Raw genomic sequence first — 22276 nt, forward strand, 5'->3', positions numbered from 1 at the left:
TTTTTGATATAAAGGGTATCATAATCTTGTCTATTCAGATCATTTTATTTATGTGAGATATATGATAAACAATGTTATAGAATATGTGAAAAGATATCAAATAATATGAAAACAAATCAAAAGGCGTTAGGCATCCTTACTCACCTCAAATGTCATGATCCTCCTATAAATTAGGAGAACACAGGTATTTACATCTCCACACATACATATAACAAAAGGAAATGAGCAAAATGAGGGAAAATATAAATCTAACTAGGATATAAAAGATGCATTTGGTCTTTGGTAGAAGGATATCAATCTCACACCTCACAAACATGATTGAAGCCTTCCTTTGAGGTGATAATTTAAGGAGAGGATCAAACAAATTAGTGTGAAGAAAGTATGCTTCTCAACACTCAGATAAGCATGTGAGTACAACATGTCACAATAGGCTTGAATATAATTCCTCCACTGCCTACAGGCTTCGACAACAGAATGCATCTTCTTGTCATAGGTTGTGTATCTATGAAATCCATCATAGAGTGTATGGATACAACAGACCGTCGAATGCCTGTGGTGTGTGGACAGTACATCAAAAACATGAATGCTTGGATCATAGAGTTCTTGTTGTGTATTCATTCATTGACGAAAGCTACTTCCCCCATGGGATAGAAGTAAAAACTAATAGTTTCAAAGGTAGGAATAATGGCGTCAAAGATAATATTATTTCCATAAAGAAGAGAACCAAAAATAGGCTCATGAACACCATCAATATCTAATAGAGGTGTTTCAATGAAAGAAATAATGAATAAAAAAGGTGTGGTCAATAGGATAGGGATCATCAACTAGGCTTCCTGATGTTCCATAATTTGAAGCCTTCAATGTGAAAACCCTTAACTTCAAACATACCTGAAGGACCCTTCTACAATATTAGATGTTGCTGAAATTTTCAAGGGAAAGGTAGCATTCACCCTATTGAAATTGATCTCCCAACACCTTTTCCAATCTCAACCCAGTAGTTCCCATGACCATATGTTCGCGCTCTGTTTGTTGGAGTTCTGTCACGACTTCAAATATGAAATCATTAAGCTCACAAATTGCAGGATGATCCAGAAAAAATAAATGGGTAGGGTGTAAATGTAAATCAATTGAATTCAAGTTGAAAATAATATTGATTTATAAAGTGTTATATGTATTGATTTTGTTAATTTAATGTCATTTGATAATTGATCCGATCAAATGTTGTATATTTGAAAAAATGTGAATGTTTGTTGGATATGTGGCAAATATTCAATTATCATCGAATATTTGATGAACATAATTAGTGTCATATATCTGACTAGTGTATCTCTGGATATCCGACGATAATTTTGTTTATCAGATATGTGATAAAAGTTGGGGCTTTAAAAAAAATGAAAGGAAAATCCGACAGTACGACAGAACTGTCAGAGTATAGTAGTGCCAAATTTTTCACCCATACGTACTGGTGAATTTTTCCAAATCCAGCATAAACTTCAACTCCAAGAGAGGCCCCAAAGTTAGTTACATCACTATCTGAATACCCCAAGAATTCCTAATATATATACATAATCTTGAAAAGTTTTAGGCAATGGCACAAATTGCACCCACATTAAAATTGTGAAAGACCACACAGAGAGTAGGATGCTTCTTATAGAGGTAAGGTCAAAGACAAAGAAGGGAAGCCATCCTATGATAGTGGTTAAAATAGTTTGAATTTTAATACCTTATGCCTATGTAACAATTTGAGTCGAATTGAAATAAGGGTATCAATTCATATTAAAATGACTAATATAGACAAATGATTCATATTATTGCAGTACTTGTTAAGTAGTCATATTTTTGTTCCTAGACTAAATTAGTCATTCATGTTAGTCATTTTTTAGATGTATTACTTATTAATTAGTCGTATATTTCAACCTCGGACTAAATTAGTCATTTATGTTAGTCGTTTTTAGTTGGGTCACTTAATATTTCTCATTTTTGGTACTATTTCACTTGGAAAAGTGGTGGTGACTAACATTTTTAGTCACTTAGTCACTAATTTCTCATTTTCTACTAGTGACTATTTCCCTCCAACCCAACCCTTATATATGAGAGTGCAGGTGGAAGTCGGGGAAATAGCAAAGAAAACATATTATTAGGATGAGGTGGTGGGGGATTTTGAATAAGACATATGAGGGTGGGCATAAGGGAAAATAGTCATGGGGGCTTCACTTAATTAACATCATACATATCATGTGCGTTCGTGGCATACTAATCAATACCCTTAACTTGACCACATATAGGAAAATACCTCTAAAATCCACATTATTTAACCCTCTACAAATATGCGCCCAATACAACTTCCCAATTTAAAAAACCATGCTTTCATTAGATATTGTAGGTATCCTTTTTTTATTAACATTATTTATACCCCTTTATATTTTTTCATTAACATTGAGATCCATTTTTTATACCTGTCAATATAAAAACCCTTTACCCTCTATTATATGCTCAATATATTATGTCATTTTTTCCTCAATATATATCACCCAATATGAATGCATGTGGTATGGTATTGATCCCCGAGTGAAAACCCTATGGAAATAGTGAAGACCGCATATTGTGAGGGTGGAGAGGGGGTAATAGTGGAGAAAACATAATATGCTTTCCAAAATATCCCGCCCATCTACCCTCATATTATTCTGGTGAGGATGGGGTGGAGGAAATAGCGAAGAAAACATAATACGTTTTCCAAAATATCCTACACCTTCACCCTCATATCATGAGGGTGAGGGTGGGGAGATATATTAGAAAATACATTTTTTTTCTTTACTATTACCCTCAACCCCACCCTTATATTATGTTTTCTTCACTATTACCCCCAACCCCACCCTCATAATATCATTTATTCACTATTTCCCTCCACCCTCACCCTCATATAACAGATATATTGGAGAAAACATGTCACATTTTCTCGACACCTATATGGAGGGGGGTGGGGACTAAACTATGTTTTCTCCAATATATTCCCCACCCTCACCATCATATTACCCCGTACACCCACCCAAGATGTTTTCACCAATATTCTGGCCCGCCATACCCCCATCGCCATATATCAATGTGGGGGGTGTGGGAAATAGTGAAGATAACATAATACATAATACATTTTCCCCATTATTCGCCCCCGTGCCCACCCCCCATAAGGAGAGGATCCAATAAATTAGTGTGAAGAAAGTATCCTTCTCAACATGCATATAAGCATGTGAGTGCAACATGTCACAATAGGCTTGAATATAATTCTTCCATTTCTTACAGGTTTCGACAACAAAATGCAATTTCTTGTCATAGGTTGGGTATCTATGAAATCCATCATAGAGTGTATTGCTATGCTAGACCATCAAATACTTGTGGTGTGTGGACACTACATCAACAACATGAATTGTTGGCTCATAGAGTTCCTTTCGTGTAGTCATTAATTGACGAAAGCTACTCCCCCCATGGGATAGAAGTAAAAACTGATAGTTTCAAAGGTAGGAATAATTATGTCAGAGATAATATTATTGCCATAAAGAAGAGAACCAAAAATAGGCTCATGAACACCACCAATATCTACTAGAGGTGTTTCAATGAAATAAATAATGAATACAAAAGGTGTGGTCAATAGGATAGGGATCATCAACTAAGCTTCCCGATGTTCCATAATTTGAAGCCTTCAATGTGAAAACCTTTAACTTCGCACATACCTGAAGGACGCTTCTGCAGCAGTAGATGTTGCCAAAATTTTCAAGGGAAAGGTAGCATTCACCCTATTGAAATTGATCTCCCAATGCCTTTTCCAATCTCGCCGCAGTAGTTCCCATGACCATATGCTCGCACTCTGTTTGTTGGGGTTCTGTCATGACTTCAAATATGAGATCATGAAGCTCACAAATTACAGGATGATCCAGAAAAATTAAATGGGTAGGATGTAAATGTAAATGAATTGAATTCAAGTTGAAAATAGTATTGATTTATAAAGTGTTATATGTATTGAGTTTGTTAACTTAAGGTCATTTGATAATTGATCCAATCAAATGTCGTATATTTGAAAAAATGTGAATGTTTGTTGGATATGTGGCAAATATTCAATTATCATTGAATATTCGATGAACATAATTAGTGTAGTATATATGACTAGTGTATGATTGGATATCTGATGATGATTATGTTTATCGGATATGTGATAGAAGTTGAGGCTTGAAAAAAAATGCAAGCAAAATTTGACAGTATCACTGAATTGTCAGAGTATAGCAGTGTCAAATTTTTCGCCCATATGTAGTAGTGAATTTTTCCAAATCCAGCATAAAATTCAACTCCAAGAGAGGCCCCAAACTTAGTTACGTCACTATCTGAATACCCCAAGAATTCCTAATATATATATATATATATATATAAGCTTGAAACGTTTTAGTCAATGACACAAATTTCACCCACACTAAAATTGTGAAAGACCACATAGAGAGTAGGTTGCTTGTTATAGAGGTAAGGTCAGAGAGAAAGAAGGGAAGTCATCCTAGGATAGTGGTTAAAATAGTTTGACTTTTAATACCTTATGCTTTATGTAATAATTTGAGTCGAAGTAAAATAAGGGTATCAATTCATATTAAAATGAATAATATAGACAACTGATTCATATTATTGTAGTACTTGTTAAGTAGTCGTATTTTTGTTCCTAGACTAAATTAGTCATTCACGTTAGTCAATTTTTAGTTGTATTACTTATTAGTTAGTCATATATTTCAATCTAGGACTAAATTAGTCATTTATGTTAGTCGTTTTTAGTTAGGCCACTTAAGATTTCTCATTTTTGGTACTATTTCACTTGGAAAAGCAGTGGTGACTAACTTTTTTAGTTACCTAGTCACTAATTTCTCATTCCCTACTAGTGACTATTTCCCTCCAACCCAACCCTTATATATGAGGTTGTAGGTGGAAGTGGGGGAAATAGTGAAGAAAACATATTATGAGGATGAGGTGGTGGGGGATTTTGAATATAACGTATGAGAGTGGGTGTAGGGGAAATGTGTCATGGGGGCTTCAATCAATTACCCTCAAAGATATGATGCGTGTTCCCGGCATACTAACAAATACCCTTAACTTGACCACATATAGGAAAATACCTCTAAAAACCACATTATTTAACTCCCTACCAGTACACGCCAAATTTAAAAAATCCTCGCTTTCACTAGATATTATAGGTGTCCTTTTCTTATTAACATTATTATACCCCTTTATAGTTTTTCATTAACATTTAGCTCCATTTTTTATACTTGTCAATATAAAAACCCTTAAACCCCTATTATATACTCAATATATTATGTCATTTTTTCCTCAATATATATCCCCCAATATGAATGTATGTGGTAGAGTATTGATCCCCTAGTTAAAACCTTGTGGAAATAGTCAAGACCACATATTGTGAGGGTGGGGAGGGGGTAATAGTGGAGAAATCATAATATTTTTTCCAAAATATCTCTCTCATCCACCCTCATATTATGATGGTGAGGATGGGGTGGAGGTAATAGTGGAGAAAACATAATATGTTTTCCAAAATATCCTGCACATTCACCCTCATACTATGAGGGTGAGGGCGGGGAGATATATTGGAAAAAAATCACTATTACCCCCAACCCCACCCTCATGTTATGTTTTCTTCACTATTTCTCTCCACCCCTCACCCTGATATAACAGATATATTGGAGAAAACATATTACATTTTCTCGACACCTATATGGAAGGGGGCGGGGGGAGGTGGTGCGGGGTGCACTAAATTATGTTTTCTCCAATATCTTCCCCACTCTCACCGTCATATTAAGGGAGTTGGTGTGGAGGGATATATTGAGGAAAACATATTATGTTTTCTCCACACCTTCCTCGCACACCCACCCAATATTTTTTCACCAATATTCTGGCCTGCCACACCCCCATCGTCATATATGAATGTGGAGGGTGTGGGAAATAATGGAGATAATAGATACCATAATATATTTTCTCCATTATTACCCACCCCATTATTAATAAGGTGGTGGCAACGAGATATATTGGAGAAAAAATAATAATTATCATATTAGGAGGCTGTCGTTGGGGTGATGTATTCAAGAAAACATATTATGTCTTTTCCACACCTAATTGATGCAGGTGCATCTAACCTAGGTCAATTGTTTACTTAGAGATTTAGTTTACAAAGCTAGGGTTTAATCAATTGATGTATTTTTCCTATAGTTTTTAAGAGAGAATAAAGACTATTGTAAATAGGAGAAGATTAGAGAGAATTGTGGAAGGTTTGAGAGGATTATGGATTAGTTAGCTCTTATCTAGGGATAAGGGACTGGGTGAGAGATTTTAAGGATCATGAGAGATATTTTGGGAGTTAGTTTAGGGATCTATAACCTACCTTGGTTTCTAATCCATTTGTATAAATTGAGGTGAGCCATGAGGCATGTAAGATGTAGAATTGTGTGAGCAACTATGAGGAATGAGATACCATAAATAGGCCATGAGTTCTCCTGTAAATATTTTCCTTATTAATTAATCATTTGTTGAGGATTTTTATGTGCATATGCTTGGCATAAGTTTCAATTTAGTTTTATGTGTTTTTGTGAAGACCCTCTAGCTAGATATTGTCTGACCTACATCTCTTTTGGTATCAAAGATTATAGGCATTATTTTTTTATGAGAATGAGAGTTATTTGAGTTGCCTGCTCCTTCAGCCACTACTGAAATTGTGAGAATAATCCAGTTGGGTGTGTTATGGAGCTCTGGAACTGAAATGACGTTGGATTTCAAGAGAAGGCTCATGCTCCTATTTTGTAGAAGGTCGTTCTATGTGATCAGAACAAGCTTGGGTTCACCGAGAGGGGGAGTCAACCTTTTGATTAATCATTGTGAAGTTTCAGATGTTAACATTTTCGAGGAGGTGTTTGCACCCTGCAAGGAGGAGAACGAGATGTTGATTTAGAACGAAGAGGTCTTCATGGAGATATGAAGGAAGCATTGCAGTTTTGGTTCCTCTCTCCAACCCCAGGCATTTTTTGGGCTGTAAGGTGGAGTCCAACTCATCATTGCTAAGTGAGCATTGTAATAAAGCCACAAATTTCATGAGTCAATTGGGTGAACATGTTCTCTATAATCGCAACTCATCTTTCTCTTTTCCCACATCTTCCTCTTCGAAAGACATGCTCATATTGACCACCACCAAAGTCCAGAGATCCACATGGGTATGGACTGAATTGGATAGGTAATTCCTTCATGAAGGTGCGTTGAAGGTTATCCAACACCAACATTGAGTTTCCTACAGATGTGTGGTTATGAATTATGGATGCGGATTACAATTATAAAGTGTAGAACATGGGAAGTAAGTACTAAACGAACAAAGAACTATGGATTCAATCTATTCTTCATATGGTATGACATAATACCCCTTATGAAGAAAATGAAGGTAATGTATGAATGAGCAAGGATTAGTGGAAGGAGAGAGCATAAGTTCTCATTAATTTTGAAGTGCTTTGAATGATATTGAAGTGGGATTTTATGTGTGATAATTAATGTACTAGTATCTAGATTGAAGTAAAAATGTCCTGCGGAGTGACACTACTGTAGGTGTTAGCTACATATCTATGAGGAAAAGTCTATATGTAATGAAGTGAAAAGAGACCAGTAAATGGTGTCAAGGTCAAATTCAATTTTTTTTGGAAAATGTTCAATGAAGTAAAAGTTGAAGAGTGAATTTTTTAAGTAAAGTAGTCAAAAGTCCAATTAAAGTTCAACAAATCATATTGTATAAAAGGGTTCATTTTCGGTCGTACCCGACACCCAAGGTCCACTAATGCAGAATTGATGTAAAATTCTGGAGTCAAAAAAAATAAATTTAAGTCAAGTCAAAGGTGATGTAATGGGTGCATGATCGGTGGAGACCGACACCCAAAAGTCTAGTCATTATAAAGGCAAATTGAAGAGATACTGCAATTGTTTGTTGCAACAAAGGAATCAGAGGAGAAAAGGAGTGCTTAGAAAGAAGGTTCAAGTGAAGTGAACCATTGGCCAAGTTCATAGGAGATAACTTGGTAAAGTGATTTAATTGCAAGTTACAGTGAACAAGGTAAATTTCATGACAAAAGAAGTAGATTCTAGAGAAAGGACACGATGATGCCATACCAATTGGCACTGGTGATGACAAGAAAGAGATTGTTAAATTAAAAGCACGACTTGATGTGCTAATGGAGTTCTTACAAAGACAAAGACATAGATGGGTAATAAAGTGAACAGTTAAATGGCCAATTAAACAATTGATGGAAAGATAATAGAAGCATAAACTATAAATTTTGGAAGCAGAGAAACTCCAGACAAACATATATATTTTTGAACTAGAGCAAGGACCATTGTTGGGTGACGACAATGATGATGTGAATGTGGGTTCGATTCCCATAAATTGCACCATAAATTATTCTGAAGACAATCATTGAAGACTATTGTGCAGATTGAAAAGAGGCTAGAACAACCCAAGGATGATGAATATATGGATATGAACACCAATAAGAAAATAGAAAAAGACGAGGAAGAGTGAGTGGACAACTTGAAGGATTATATGCTACATAAGGAAGGGATGCACGAAACCATAAGAGAGACCTCCAGGTCTCATGATTTTTAAACTAATACTTATTTTGTATTTGCACGCAGTGGAGAATCGCAAGAAACCGAGAATAAGTTGGGAATTAAGAAAGCTCAGGAACCATTAGAGAAACCTATGCAAGTCTACAAAGGCATAGATATGGAGGACAATAGTCATTTTCAACAAAGAATGGATTATTTTTACCAACAAGAAGACAAGTTGGACATGGCAATTGAAGAGATTAGAAGATTGATGGTGAAAGTGTCCCAAAAGAGACATATTGCAGGAAGGAAAGAAGATAGAAGAATCTTGTTGATGACAACATAACAAGCATACATCAACAAGGAGAAGGGATAATTGCAACATAAAGTTTGGAAGCTTGGAAGACAAGAAAAGACAGCCACAGAACATCGACCACATAACAAAGTACATGATCAGCAACAAACTAAAGTGTGGGATCTAGGAGGATGTATAATTAGTTATGAAGACATATGGTTGGGAGACCATGAATTATTTTTACCTGGGGAGTTTGATGCAGGTGCATCTAACCTAGGTCAATTGTTTACTTAGGGAGTTAGTTTACAAAGATAGGATTTAATTAATAAAATTATTTTTCCTCTAGTTTTTAAGAGAAAATAAAGATTATTGTAAATAGGAGAAGATTCGAGAGTATTGTGGAAGGCTTGAGAGGATTATAGATTAGTTAACTCTTATCTAGGGATAAGGGATTGGATGAGAGATTTTACAGATCATGAGAGATATTTTGGGAGTTAGTTTAGGGATCTAGAACCTACCTTGGGTTCTAATCCATTTGTATAAATTGAGGTGAGCCATGAGGCATGTAAGATGTAGAATTATGTGAGAGATTATGAGGAATGAGAGACCATCAATATGCCTTGAGTTCTCCTGTAAAGATTTTCATTATTAATTAATCATTTGTTGAGTATTTTTTGTGCATATGCTTTGCATAATTTTCAATTCAATTTTATGTGTTTTTGTGAACACCCTCTAGCTAGATGTTATTTGACCTGCGTCACTAATCCCCACCACCACCTAATATGTTTTCTCCCATCACTCTCATATTAATATGGTGTGTGTGGAGGGGAAATATTGGAGAAAACATATTATGTTTCCTCCACCTCCACTCCCCATTCCAACCCTGATATAAGGTGAGGGTGGATGGATATATTTTGAGACAACATATTATGTTTTATCCACCCCCACCTATATATGATGATGGAGGTCGGTGGGTAAATTGGAGAAAACATAGTAACCCTTATATTAAGTGGGTGGTGGTCGAGAGATATATTGGAGAAAACATATCCTCCCCTACATCCCATCCTCTCCTAATACGTTTTCTCAAATATTCCCTCCCACCTCCACACTATGTTTTCTCCACCCCACATCCAACCCTGACCTAATATGTTTTCAACAGTATGCCCCTCACCCTCATATTAAGGTGGGTGGGCGAATATTAGAGAAAACATATTATGTTTTATCAACCCCACCACGATCCTCATATATGGGTGGGGATGGAAAACTATAATATATCTTCTCTAATATTTCTTCCCACCCAAACCCTTGCCATTATGCTATGTTTTATCCATTGTTTCCCCTATCCCTCTCTGATATTTTCTCCTGCCCCACCATCATCGTCGCCCTCACCCTCACCCTCACCCTCATATATTCAAATTTTCTATATTTCTAACCACTTTTCAAATTTAAATTCTACTAAATATTTGATAAACTGAAATCATAATTATGTCATTATTTGTTTTTCCTATTGTAAAATTCTATTCCATAAATTTTGTTTTCCTTTGAATTGAATTAGAATCTTAAAAATAAAAATAAATAAATAAATGCATTAAAAATTGGCTTTTAATATTTTAAAAAATAACAACGTAGTCCATGGAAAATGAGAAATATCAATGTAGCTCATGGAAAAGGAGGTTCTTTAAATACTCTTCTCAATTTTTTGTCCATTCAAGATTATCGACATAGGCATTCAACTATGTGTCATTTCTTTACGAATCATTGACATGGGTATTCTAACTTTCATACACTTATACAGTTTAAAACATGTTGATTTTATCTCAAATGGAAATTGTGATACTTAATGGCATGTCATAATTGAATATATTGAATCTAGGATTGACATGAACATATATTTCCAAGCATGAATATTCCATGATTTAGGGTTAATTCCCCAATCTTATGCCAACGCAATGGTACATGGTATTCATGCATGGCTATGAATGAAAATATTCTAAAAACAAATATAATTTAATGTGATTTTCGTTTAGTGGGTGAGGGAGAAAAACCAATTTGAATGAAAAGTTTAGAATATTACTTTCATTACCTACTCAAATTTTATCATTTGATTAATTTTCATTGGATGTATGTTTACATTGCTTTTCATAATAAAAATTTTAATGTTATTCATGGAAATGGGTGTGCGATTTTTTTGAACAATATGTTAAAAATAAAAAATTCAAGTTAAAACTGAAAATTAATTTCATGTTAAAGGTTAGGGAAAGTGAAATACTTTTGACTTTTTCACTTTCAGGACTACGTCTGAAGAGGTCCCGCCTAATTTTGAGTTGACAGTATGTTATTTTCTGTGCGTAACTTAAGAAACTAATTATATATATATTAATAATAAAATATAAAAAGATTTTTTCACCTCGTCATTGGTCGACAAAATTTGAAGCGTTATTGTGAGCTTCACGTTTTTCCATGTATTATTTTTTGGTGAGTTATCCACATATCCAATGTTTTCTTTTCTCTGATGTATATAAACATTGGGTTAGGATTATGGGCGGTTGCTTTTTCCTCCTATGCATAGAACTAATGCTAACTTTCAAGTTAGCATTACTCTCCAACATTAAATGTTGTATTTAATAAGTGAGAGTTAGCATTACTTTCCAGCATTAAATGTTGTATTTAATAAGTGAGAGTTAGCATTACTTTCCAACATTAAATGTTGTATTTAATAAGTGACTTTAATAAAGGACTTCTACTACCAACAAAGTAAGGGAATCTGTGCTACTTAGCGAGTTAGCTGTCACGGGGTTAGTTGTAACTCTCAAGTATAGTCACCTGTGCCACCAGTCTTGTGAGTCTCACGTCTGCCCCTGCCCCAGTTAGTTACCACCTGTGTTGCAGTCTCAACTCAACCATATATATATGGTGGTAGAGAACTGAGAAGAAATTTGGTAACAATCTGGCCATGGAGTAGGGGGCGAGACAATTCATAATGCTCTAAAAATAGGAGCTGCATTCGGCGTCCTTTTTGGGTAGTTGAAAGATGCGGTTCCCTTTTTTAATGAAAGAAGATAGGGAGGACTATTGAAAGTTGTGATTCCTGTGTGAATAATGTGGGTACTACGCGGCATCATCCTCAGCAACATGGCAAGGCCTGTAAACATTACATTGCATCTAAGCCATTGAACACTGCATATCAGCGTCCAGGCATGGCATGTAATATTTATTGAGGAAACTCTTTCTCTCATATGCTTTCTGCAATTCTGCAACCTTGAGAGATATTTAATGAATACCATGATATAATCAACACATACACCTTTTCCCTCACATGGGAGTGCAATAGATGCCAAGTTATGAATTGTTGATCTTTGTGCAGAGGTTTGTGCAGAGGTTTGAAGATTTGATGTTTCCCAAATTTCTCTTACTGGTATCTGCAGACCCAGTGAAAAATAGTAGAAGACATTCATTTAATTTTGTCCAAAAAAATCATTTTAAATTTCATTAAACAGACATTTAATGCAACATTAATCAAACTGAGGATCTATAAATTGTGTAACCTTGAAGAGCAAAGTGCCAATTTACCCCGCTGGAGCTTGGGCTGGGCTGAGTGGAAATAATACCCTGATTGAGGGAAACCCCAGCTTCGACGATTTGTTGGGAAAGAACGAATGGGTTATTACATATATAATAAACATGTCTGGAATGCAACTCGAAGGGTCTTCGGGCCTGGAGATAGGGCATAGGGGTTGAACCCTATCTGAAACTGGACTCGGTGGTGGCTATGGCAGCTGCTTCTTTCTCTTCCTTGGCTGTGTTGGCATGAGGTTTAGCGATTCCCTGACCAGGATCGGGACTTGGTAAGGTTACACCTAAGTTTACAGCTTCAGCTCATGAATAGGTCTATTGTATTCTTTAGTTAGGGCTTGCAGGTGATGGGCGCTTGCTTATGAGTTGTACAACGAAGTTTTCTTTCATGATTTATGCCCTTTCAAACCCGCTGGCTGGTTCTACTGGTTCAACTGAACACGGTAGTTTCCATAATGGATATCAGAGGAGAATTTGCCATCCAGGGCTGAGGCAAGACATGAAGCGTAGGGTTAGGCTTGCTTGTAGAGTAGGGCTTCCTTATATCGCACCCATCCTATTCAGCATGATCAGTAAGCAAGGTTGTTACACCTGCTATGAACTCTTGACTATTATTACCTCAACTATGAAAAGAAAGGTGTCATTCGAGATGTTCCTGAATAACCTGTTTTCCTCTCAGGTCCAAAAGCGACGAATGCAACTTCACTGTACGCGGCCCCAGGTCCAAAAGCCATATGGTACACCAGATGTGGATGATCGATTTGGGTTAGCTTTCTCATGATGCTTGGAAAAGTAGGGGAAAGTTTGGCTAAGTGGGGGCAGGGGCATGTGGGCTACATGCAAACGTGGCGTGCCAGCTAACCTACACCTTCTATGTTTTTGTTTTGTTTTTTTAATTATATTTATTAATTTTTTAAATTATTTGTGTTGTAGCCGCAGGGCAATAAGAAACACCTATGCTGTTGGTTATTCTCAGTTTCGGATTCCCAGACTTGGAAATTGTGCCCCATTTTTATCTCTGGTCAAGATAACTCCAGAGCTGCTAATCGTTCTCCATTTTTATCTCTAACGTAATGGGGCTTCATCTTAGCCCTCTCTCGATGGGGGTGTGGGAATTCCTTGGCCTCACCATTGCAATTAACTTAAACTCTTTTGTTTTCTTCAGGAACGAGGTCATATGGCTGACTGTCATTTCCTTTTTTCTGTGCGAGGCTTTGTGAAGACGGGGTTGGAGGATCGATTAGCGGTGCAACAGGGTACATTGGGTGCTATTGGTCAGGACAAGTTTAGGGGCAGAGATGAAGAGAAATTCAAAGGCCGCTAGAGTCCATGTAACTCCCATTATCTTCGATGTTCATTTTTATTTCTTTTTACTTTCATTTGGCCAATATTTACATGAGTACTCCGTTTTGCCTAAAAAAAAAACATTGATATGAGAAACTCTGTTTTGTGTTTCATACAAGTGCATTATTATGAGAACCAACTGGTCCATGTGGTGTTCTTGTGGTTGGGGTGAAAGGTGAGGACTGAAAAGGTCTCTTAACAGTGTGTTATTGTATTGTACCAGTTCTTTTATCACTGACACCCCAGATGTCTGAGTTTCTTTTGGCCTATGCATACTATTCGTTGCATTATTAGATTTTCTCATTAAGTGTTTCTGTCTTGACTTGCTCAAATACTAACCTTGTAATGTTCAGGTCATTGATTGCAAATTTGTCAGCAGCAAATTACTGCAAATCAGTGTACTTGAAATCACAAAAAAAACTGGGCTTTGGGTAATATATTGAAGTTCTTTTGGGTAATATATTGAAGTTCTTTTTCTCTTTGAGTTATTTTCTCCAGTTTTATGCTTAATAAAGATCTCAGTTTAAAAGGAGGATTGTTGCTTGTAATTACTATGTAAAATTGTTTCCCAGTCATCCAAAGTTTACTGTCCGTGTTCAGTTCCCTTCTTTCTAGAAGAATATATTTTCACATTCTTATAAAAGTACACAATTTGGTAATATTTTGTTATACAAGAACAATTTTTTTTTTAATGGATCCTTCCACCTTTGCTCAGTGCATTGGCTTTGAGACCAGCAAGTTCATGAATTCACTCAACATGTGCCCCTTGCATTTGTGAAATTAAGCTTCCCAATAATCCAACAAAGACTACTCCACTCCCTTTGCTTCTGCAAGATTCCTCTGCTCTGGATTCTCACATAATTGCGGCCACCTTTTACCTTGATGAAATTTATTTTCAAAAGAAACTTACATGTTCATGGTTGGGGAAAACAAAGACCACAGACCCTTGCCTGGAGGTCGCAATTTATTCTGAAAAAGCCCGAAATCTCAGGAATTGCACTTAAAGAAGCCACTCAGGTTTGTTATCAGTTAGTTATTAGTGATAATATAAAGGTCAATGAGTGAACTAAGTCTCAGATTGACCAAATTTAACCAGAAATGAGTCAGGATCATGTTGTTTGTTGGGAATTTCATAGGGTAAAACGAGCATTCATTGAAAGATTAATTTCTATTTCTCATTATCGTGGAATTCGTCATCGAGATGGATTCCCTGTAATGGTAAACGTACGTGTTTTGCTGGTAGACCGTGGTTAAGGCATCGTTTTTTACATAAAATTAGCTGCATTACTGGCCCTTCTCTAGCAAATTCTGAATTTGTGAAAACTCATCTTTATTTTTTTGAAAATCTGTGTTCTTTTTTGAAAATCTGTGTTCACTGTCTTGCCTCTGAATATAGAAGTTGACCCAAAGTCACCATACCCTATAATTCATTTCAGATACTGTTTTTCAAATAATCTAGCTATATATCATATGTGAAATCTAGGCTTCCACTGAAGTTCTTTGTTTGTTGCTAAATGATACACAGAGGTGATTTCTGTTTTATTTTGTCACTGAGGTTTTACAATGATGAAATGACATCTAATTTCATTTTATCACTGACGTTTTACAATGATGAAATGACATCTAAATGTAACAATATTTCATATTGCATTGTAGAGCCTTGTTACAAAAGGAGAGAGATTTACCAGAGTTAATGGTACTTCTGCAGAGTAAAGGTGATCTTTACATGCTAAGATCAGAAGCAGACACAGATAGATTCCTTGACACATCTTAACATTTTGTGGGCTATTTTAGTGATATAATTATTTTATGTTGTAGATTTTCTCTGTATATGTGAAGGGATCATTGTTGAGGCAGCAACAAATCTTTTGCATTCTCGCCTTCAGTACAACACTGAACAGCTATCTGCAACCATTTTACTGTTGCAAAGGATATCCGAACTTGCAGATGGTATGCAAGAAACCTGCTTCTGCTGCTTCTTGTCGGAAAATTTTAAAATGTCATGTGGTAGCTTTATAAAGGACATATATAAATGCTCGTGCAAATAATTTGGACACTGCTTATACCAAATATTTTACTTGAGAAATGTTGACAGGAAGGAAGGCATTGGTTGAGCTTGAGATGGATCATAACAGGGAGAACAAAAATGAAAAGAAGACTTTAATTTGGGTATGTATCCTTGTGGTCTACTTCCCCTAATTTCCAGTTATAGAGAATGGAAACCATTATGAGATGGTAATGTTATTTTGTCTTCTCTTTTCAAGGGACTGATCTTGCTTTTCTTCAAGCAATCCAACTATCCCCAAAATATAGTCATGATTATGTTGGTATGTGCATGTACAGTAGCAATTAGTAGATTTTCATCTTTGTAGAACTGTCTTGATTTTCTGTTCAATGTGTGTTTATTACCAGTTATGCTTTATATTATGAGATGTGGACTATTGATATCTATATAATTGGGTTCCTTGTCTGTTAAAGTAACTCTGGGGAATACTCCCAAAATATTAGAGGTTGCAGACATTTTCATATATCTGGCACCAGGCGTAAGTGGATTATAGTGCAGAATATTTTATTTCTAGGGAAGCAAATTTAACATCTATAATTGTATGAGATATAACCACTTTACAGTTATAACCACTCAATACAACTTTTGCCTCGAAGATCAAGTAGAAATTTAAGAGCTCTGCCACTTAATACAACTTTTGCCTGGAAGATAAAGCAGAAATTTAAGAGCTCTGCCAAGAACCTTCTGTGTTAGGATGCCATGATTATCTAAAGGGAGTTGTTTGATATGTTATGTTATGGTAATCAAATGAAGAAGATTTTGACCGTTTAAAACTCAGTCATGTGGATTATCTACGTCATGCCAACCCTGACTAGATGAAGTTTCAAGATTGAAATTTTTGCTCTCCCATAGAGTTGTCCTTAATGAATCTGTTTTTTTCATAAATTTTCCATTTGGGTTTTTTCCTCTATTCTTCCAAGTATCTCTCATTTCCTGCGATATTTTCCCTTGTTAAGTGCTCATAAAATGCCCCGGTACTTTTTTTGCCTTTCAATCTGAGAATTTCTGTGGTCAATAAAATTAATCTGAAGTAATGAGTACTTTCCTCCTTTTATGTCACCCGTTTGAGAGTGGTTCCAGCATTGAGATTCCAACACTTCCACATGTTTGAAAGAAATCTCAATTACATTTCTTTGTTGGGAATTCCTCTATTCCTTTGTTTTTACTTGTTTCCTGAGATATTTTATTTTGAAGAAAAAACATATAAATTGCTTTATAGAACAATTCAATAAATGAATATCAATATATACTCCGATGGACACATTTGTCCCTACTTAATATTCCACTAGTGGAGCTGCTAAATAACCTACCTACCTATTATCCAGCCCACTTGGGAGCACCCACGATGCCAGATTATAGGTTCCACAAAGGGAAACCTAAAGAGGCGGACCCCATCAAGCTTTGTTCGTAGTCTTTTTACTACGATGTCGTCTTTCCTGAGTTCATATTTCACCTCTCCCTCCCTTGTCCCGTTCGTAGTTTGATGGGAGGTAGTCTGTCACAAAGACAGAAATAGAGGTGGGAGCATAACTATCAAATGCAACGGGGAACAAACATTTATGCAAACTGAAACAGAGGTGGGAGAATAGCTGCCGAAGGCAACGGGGTGAAACAGAGGTGGGAGAATAGCTGCCAAAGGCAACGGGGACAAACATTTATGCAAACTAACTTGCTGGACTGTCCTTCTTTACAATTCCTGGACTTTCCCGCTTTACAATTCCTCGGTAGGGTAGCTTAGAGGAAAAGTTCCGGGTTATCACATTCTACTTTTCAAGTTCACTTTATACAAACTGAAACAGAGGTGGGAGGATGACTGTAAAGGCAACCGGGTACAAACATCTATGCAAACTGTCTTGCTTTACAATTCCTCGGTAGGGTAGCTTCGAGGAAAAATTCTTGGTTATCGCTTTCTACCTTTCAAATTCGCTCCTTTCCAAATGCCTTTCGAATTTGCTCCTTTCCAAATGATCCCTCCGGCAGGGACTAACACTGCACTGCATCTGCATGCAGTTCTGGTCTATATTGTCAACAAATATGGCCCCGCTGAAGCATAATCTTGTTAAATCAAACACCATACCATACCATGCTCCATGAGAGAAGTGAGTGAGTTCATATTAAAGTATAACTTATGTCTAATATACAAATGTTATCTTGTATGTGTCATTCTGTTTATAAATATTAAACATTTTGATGTTTGCTTTCGTGCCTTTGTCTACATTAGACTTACAAATCTTAAGTTTTCAACAAAGATGAGTGTTATTTTATCATGCTCCCGAAAGTATATGAGTTACAACAATAATTGAGATATTCTATATTTTATTAAACTTAATATTTCTGGTTAATATTTAATTAAATACTATCCTTAGGTTTTGACGGTACTGCAGAGAACGAGATTTTATTTCGTTGATTCGGCCATAGACATATGATTGTCTCAAAATATATATCTATATATATATATTGTAATATATATATATATAGTAATATTGTAATAGGATTTTTTTTTTTTTTTTGTCCGCCTAAAAAACATATTTTTATTTTAAAAGAAATGAAAGTAGAATCCCTAAGGACATAGTGCTATTGATCACTGATTTAGCATACTTCAATTAGTTGTCAAAATTCTAATATAAACAAAGTATCTATGAGCCAAGGCACGATATCTAAAAACAACTACGTCTAAATGGATCATTAGTGAGATTTGTCTCATACAACTACTTTGTTTGGAACTAGCATTTCCTCTTTGAAATTGATTTCTGTTCATAGAAAGTAATTTGTTGAAATCTACCATCAAAACATCCTTTATGCATTCATCAATAGTTGAATTTATTTCTCAATAAACATGGGTGTAATAGATATGTTGAAGCTATTTTGAGATAATCTTTGGTTATTAAGAAAGAAATATGAAGCAGACCCATGTTTGTCATATGTATCTTGTCCTTCAACCATTTCATAGTGATATTTGAATCCTCATAAACCTACCAATTAAAGATGTTTCTATATATTGCACATTTGATAAGAACAAACAAGGTATTAAACTCACTTTGGTTGTTTGTACCATGTCCCAAATTGGTTTTTTCTATAATTTGATGTGAATCAAATAAATATAAAACAAAACTTGTTTGTGAGAATGAGCTATCTCTTGATTAGCCCTATCAAAAAATGCCGAACCTATCTCCTTATTTATATGGACTTCTTAAGCTTATGAGACTTTTTAAGGCTTGAGAGAGCTTATACAAGGAAAAAACTCTACACTCTAGAGTTTGTTGTGAAACCTTGAAGTAGGGCCAAAGCCTATTGTTAAAAATGTTGGCCTTACAAACCAACCATACCACCTAAGGAACTAGAATCACTAGGGCTCAAAAGGATTTTAGAGAATGCATAATGAAAAATACCCATTCAATCAGTTGATCATTGAAGGAGCATCTCACAAGTGTTTTTCTTTAATTTGACCTTCAATCTCTTGACAAACCTATCTTATGAATGGGAATTCGAAGAATAGCTGCATAATGCATATTTGTTCCTTATTAAACATGCATAAGGTACACTTGTGAAGCTCAATTTTATTTCTCCATTAAAATCAATCCCATGTCAACAGCCATTCTTCCAAGGTTGCCAAAGGAAATAATACTTTTCAAAGGACTCTATATTTTTGAGACTACCATTGTTCATCTAAGGTTCTAAGTAGTGCATAGCCACATACTCCATTTTTACATAATAGTCCCGTAAAATGCACACTACTTCATCGTTAGTTTCATTTTTACATAATAGTCCCGTAAAATGCACACTACTTCATCGTTAGTTTCATTTTTACATAATAGTCCCGTAAAATGCACACTACTTCATCGTTAGTTTCAAATAAATGAATGTGAACCTTAAACACTGCAAAGATATATAAATTCTAAAGTTGATGCTAAACAACTTCAAGATTGAGTGTTCAACTAACCTTTATGTCAAATCCATATTTTATTTTGATCAACAATTTTGTTATTTTATACACAACACCCTGAAAAATTATTAATTAATTCAGCCTCATTAAACAAAAAAAATTATAATCTAACAAATTGTACTTTATGTTTAAAATGAAAAAGAAAGCTTATCAATGTAGAATAACCATCAATCAATTGAAAACGAGAGTTGTCGATTCTCTTTGCCCGGAATAGATGTTTGGCTTGCTGTAGTTATTGAAGAGATTACATGAAATTACATAATTCTCGTGCACATATTCACTTTATTATTTTTCTCCGCATGGACCCTTTGTCAGGGGTATATTTATATTGTTCTATTTTTAATTACTTTTAACCACATCGCGTTCTCTTTGTAAGATTCACATGAGCACAAACTCTTCTGCCGAAGCTACTAAAAGTATATGCCATTCACTTTCTTTAAAAGAGCCAATGGCGTAAGATCTGTATTTGAAGACTGACATATTCCTGTATGGAAGCTTTGTTTATTAAAAGCAATAAAATGAAATCTCAGGGAATTTTTTTTTTGGGACTGTATTTTGGGACAAAGATGTATTTCTAATCCCTTCACTTCGTTATATAATTATTCTTAATGCCTTCAATTTGCTACATAATCCGAAGACAACAGTGGAAGAGCAAGAAGCTCATAAGCAGGAGGTTTTTTTATACAGTTTGGGAAACTGTTTGTCGCTTGAATTTTATTGCGAAATGGCTGTTTTCCACAATAGGCGGCCTGGAAGGCGATACATAATCAACTTTGTGAAGCTAATTTGCTGGTTGGGATGGCTAACTCACATTGTTTTTGGACAGCTCGATGTAAGCGAAACAGTGACAGGTTCAGTTAGTTTTCCTGATTTAGGACTTACTTGTATAGGCAATTTAGCTGTTTTCTTTACAAGTTTTTTAAGAGGTAGGCTTGATTTGGAGGTTGGTGCCAGAGATTTGATGGCCATCCTAACAGGTCCTAAATTGAAGAAAATAAATGGCATCAATTGTTTTGCACTAATCAAGCGTGGGGAAGGGGAAGGGGAAGGATTAAACAACTGCTCCGTCGTAATGTTGTCACACGAGACACCCAATTCTTCCATGGCTCAATTCATCAAGTATATCTACAATGTTTATAATGTGCAGTCCGTTATTCTGCAATGTCTCCGTTTAGATGCTGAAGCACACATGGTAGAGGCATGCAATTGTCCTGATACGGAAAGCAGCCGCAGTAAGAACATCAGAAAATGCGGATGCATTGTCTTCGGGAGAGGCATTGATGTTGAAATCGCAGTTATGCTTGCTGAACGGATGCCTGGAACACTAAAAGTATTGCCTGGTTCTCTCTACCTATTACCCTCTGGGCACTGCCTGAGAAATGGCTGCCATGGGTGCAACCGGGGTCTGTTATATGTGGAGACTGATCAATCTGGACAGAAGAGTTTCAGAGAGGATGCTCCCGAGGTGGAATTATCACCTGCTGCAGCCTGTTTAACACTGGATTACATTTCTCAGGAATCCTTTCTGGGAGGGCCAGCTACTTGCATCTGCATTCCAGTGCACGGAACAGAGTGGACAAGGATGCTGATCAGATCATTCAAGCCTAAAGATAACGAAACAAGAGGAGCCATAATCAGACATGCTTTTAGCAGCGTTTCAGATGCCCTTGAAAACTCCGCGGCTGGGGAAAACCATGCAAAAGAGGAATACAACACGGCTTCATTGATAGTGCCACGGTTAACAGAAATATTAATCAATGTTGTGCTCACTTTCTGGTTCAAAGTGGACGGCTTCTCTAGCGCTCTAGTAAGTCGAAGGGCTGTCAAAGATTACATTTTAGACAACAGAGGAAGCGGGTTTGCTGCCCATGTGTTTATAAGTGTGGTTGAGGTCAGATCCAGCTCTAATGCCAATACCACCAACTTTTGCCAAGTGTTGACATTCAGAGCTAATCTTTTGAGCCTCAGAACATTATCATGCATAGTGGGCTGCGGCAACTTGGTTTGCTGTGTTAGTTGGTTAGTACTTGTTGCAATGGAAGGAGGAGGTAACAAATGGTATCATACGCATTCCATGGCACCTTCTAAACCTAGAGTTGCTGTGATAGCAGCAGCTGTTGCTATTGCTTTGGGCATGGACTGTTTCGACTTGAATTTGTATTTTCGAAATATAGGATTCTCCAAGTATAGGAAAAAGACTCTTCTGCTTTGTGGAGTGATAATTTTGGAAATAATGTGCATTATATCAGGGAGCGCAGTAGCAGGTGCTTTAGGTATAAATTTTTTTGGGAAATGGATATATAGTGCCGTGCAAGCTCTTGTTTGGGTGAAGTGGGGAATTGGCAGCTATCTTCTTGGTCAGTATCCTCCAGACTATGGAGGAACAACTTGGTGGCGTGGTGGTGGAGGAATGTACATGTACTCTTCTGCATTCATGCTCAATGCT

At 36.1% G+C, this 22276-nt stretch overlaps 1 protein-coding gene across 3 annotated transcripts; it reads left to right on the plus strand.

Moving 5' to 3' along the window:
* The first annotated feature begins 13419 nt into the window (after positions 1–13419).
* Positions 13420–16701, plus strand: LOC149243092 (uncharacterized). 3 transcript variants are annotated; one of them, XM_089374413.1, is made up of 6 exons: positions 13420–13584; positions 13701–13809; positions 15479–15537; positions 15641–15772; positions 15918–15991; positions 16087–16701. In XM_089374413.1, the coding sequence occupies exons 3-6, from the start codon at positions 15516–15518 to the stop codon at positions 16192–16194; spliced, it is 336 nt and encodes a 111-aa protein (XP_089230539.1). In that variant the 5' UTR covers positions 13420–13584; positions 13701–13809; positions 15479–15515; the 3' UTR covers positions 16195–16701. The 3 variants fall into 3 exon arrangements, with proteins under 3 accessions (XP_089230539.1, XP_089230538.1, XP_089230540.1); XM_089374412.1 differs by having other exon boundaries at positions 13420–13809; XM_089374414.1 differs by having other exon boundaries at positions 13420–13809; positions 15662–15772.
* The last annotated feature ends 5575 nt before the right edge of the window (positions 16702–22276 follow it).

The sequence above is a fragment of the Pinus tabuliformis genome, chromosome 8 (assembly GCF_031772625.1).
Source record: "Pinus tabuliformis cultivar Carrire ecotype Pingquan chromosome 8, CPIR1, whole genome shotgun sequence".
Classification (NCBI taxonomy): domain Eukaryota; kingdom Viridiplantae; phylum Streptophyta; class Pinopsida; order Pinales; family Pinaceae; genus Pinus; species Pinus tabuliformis.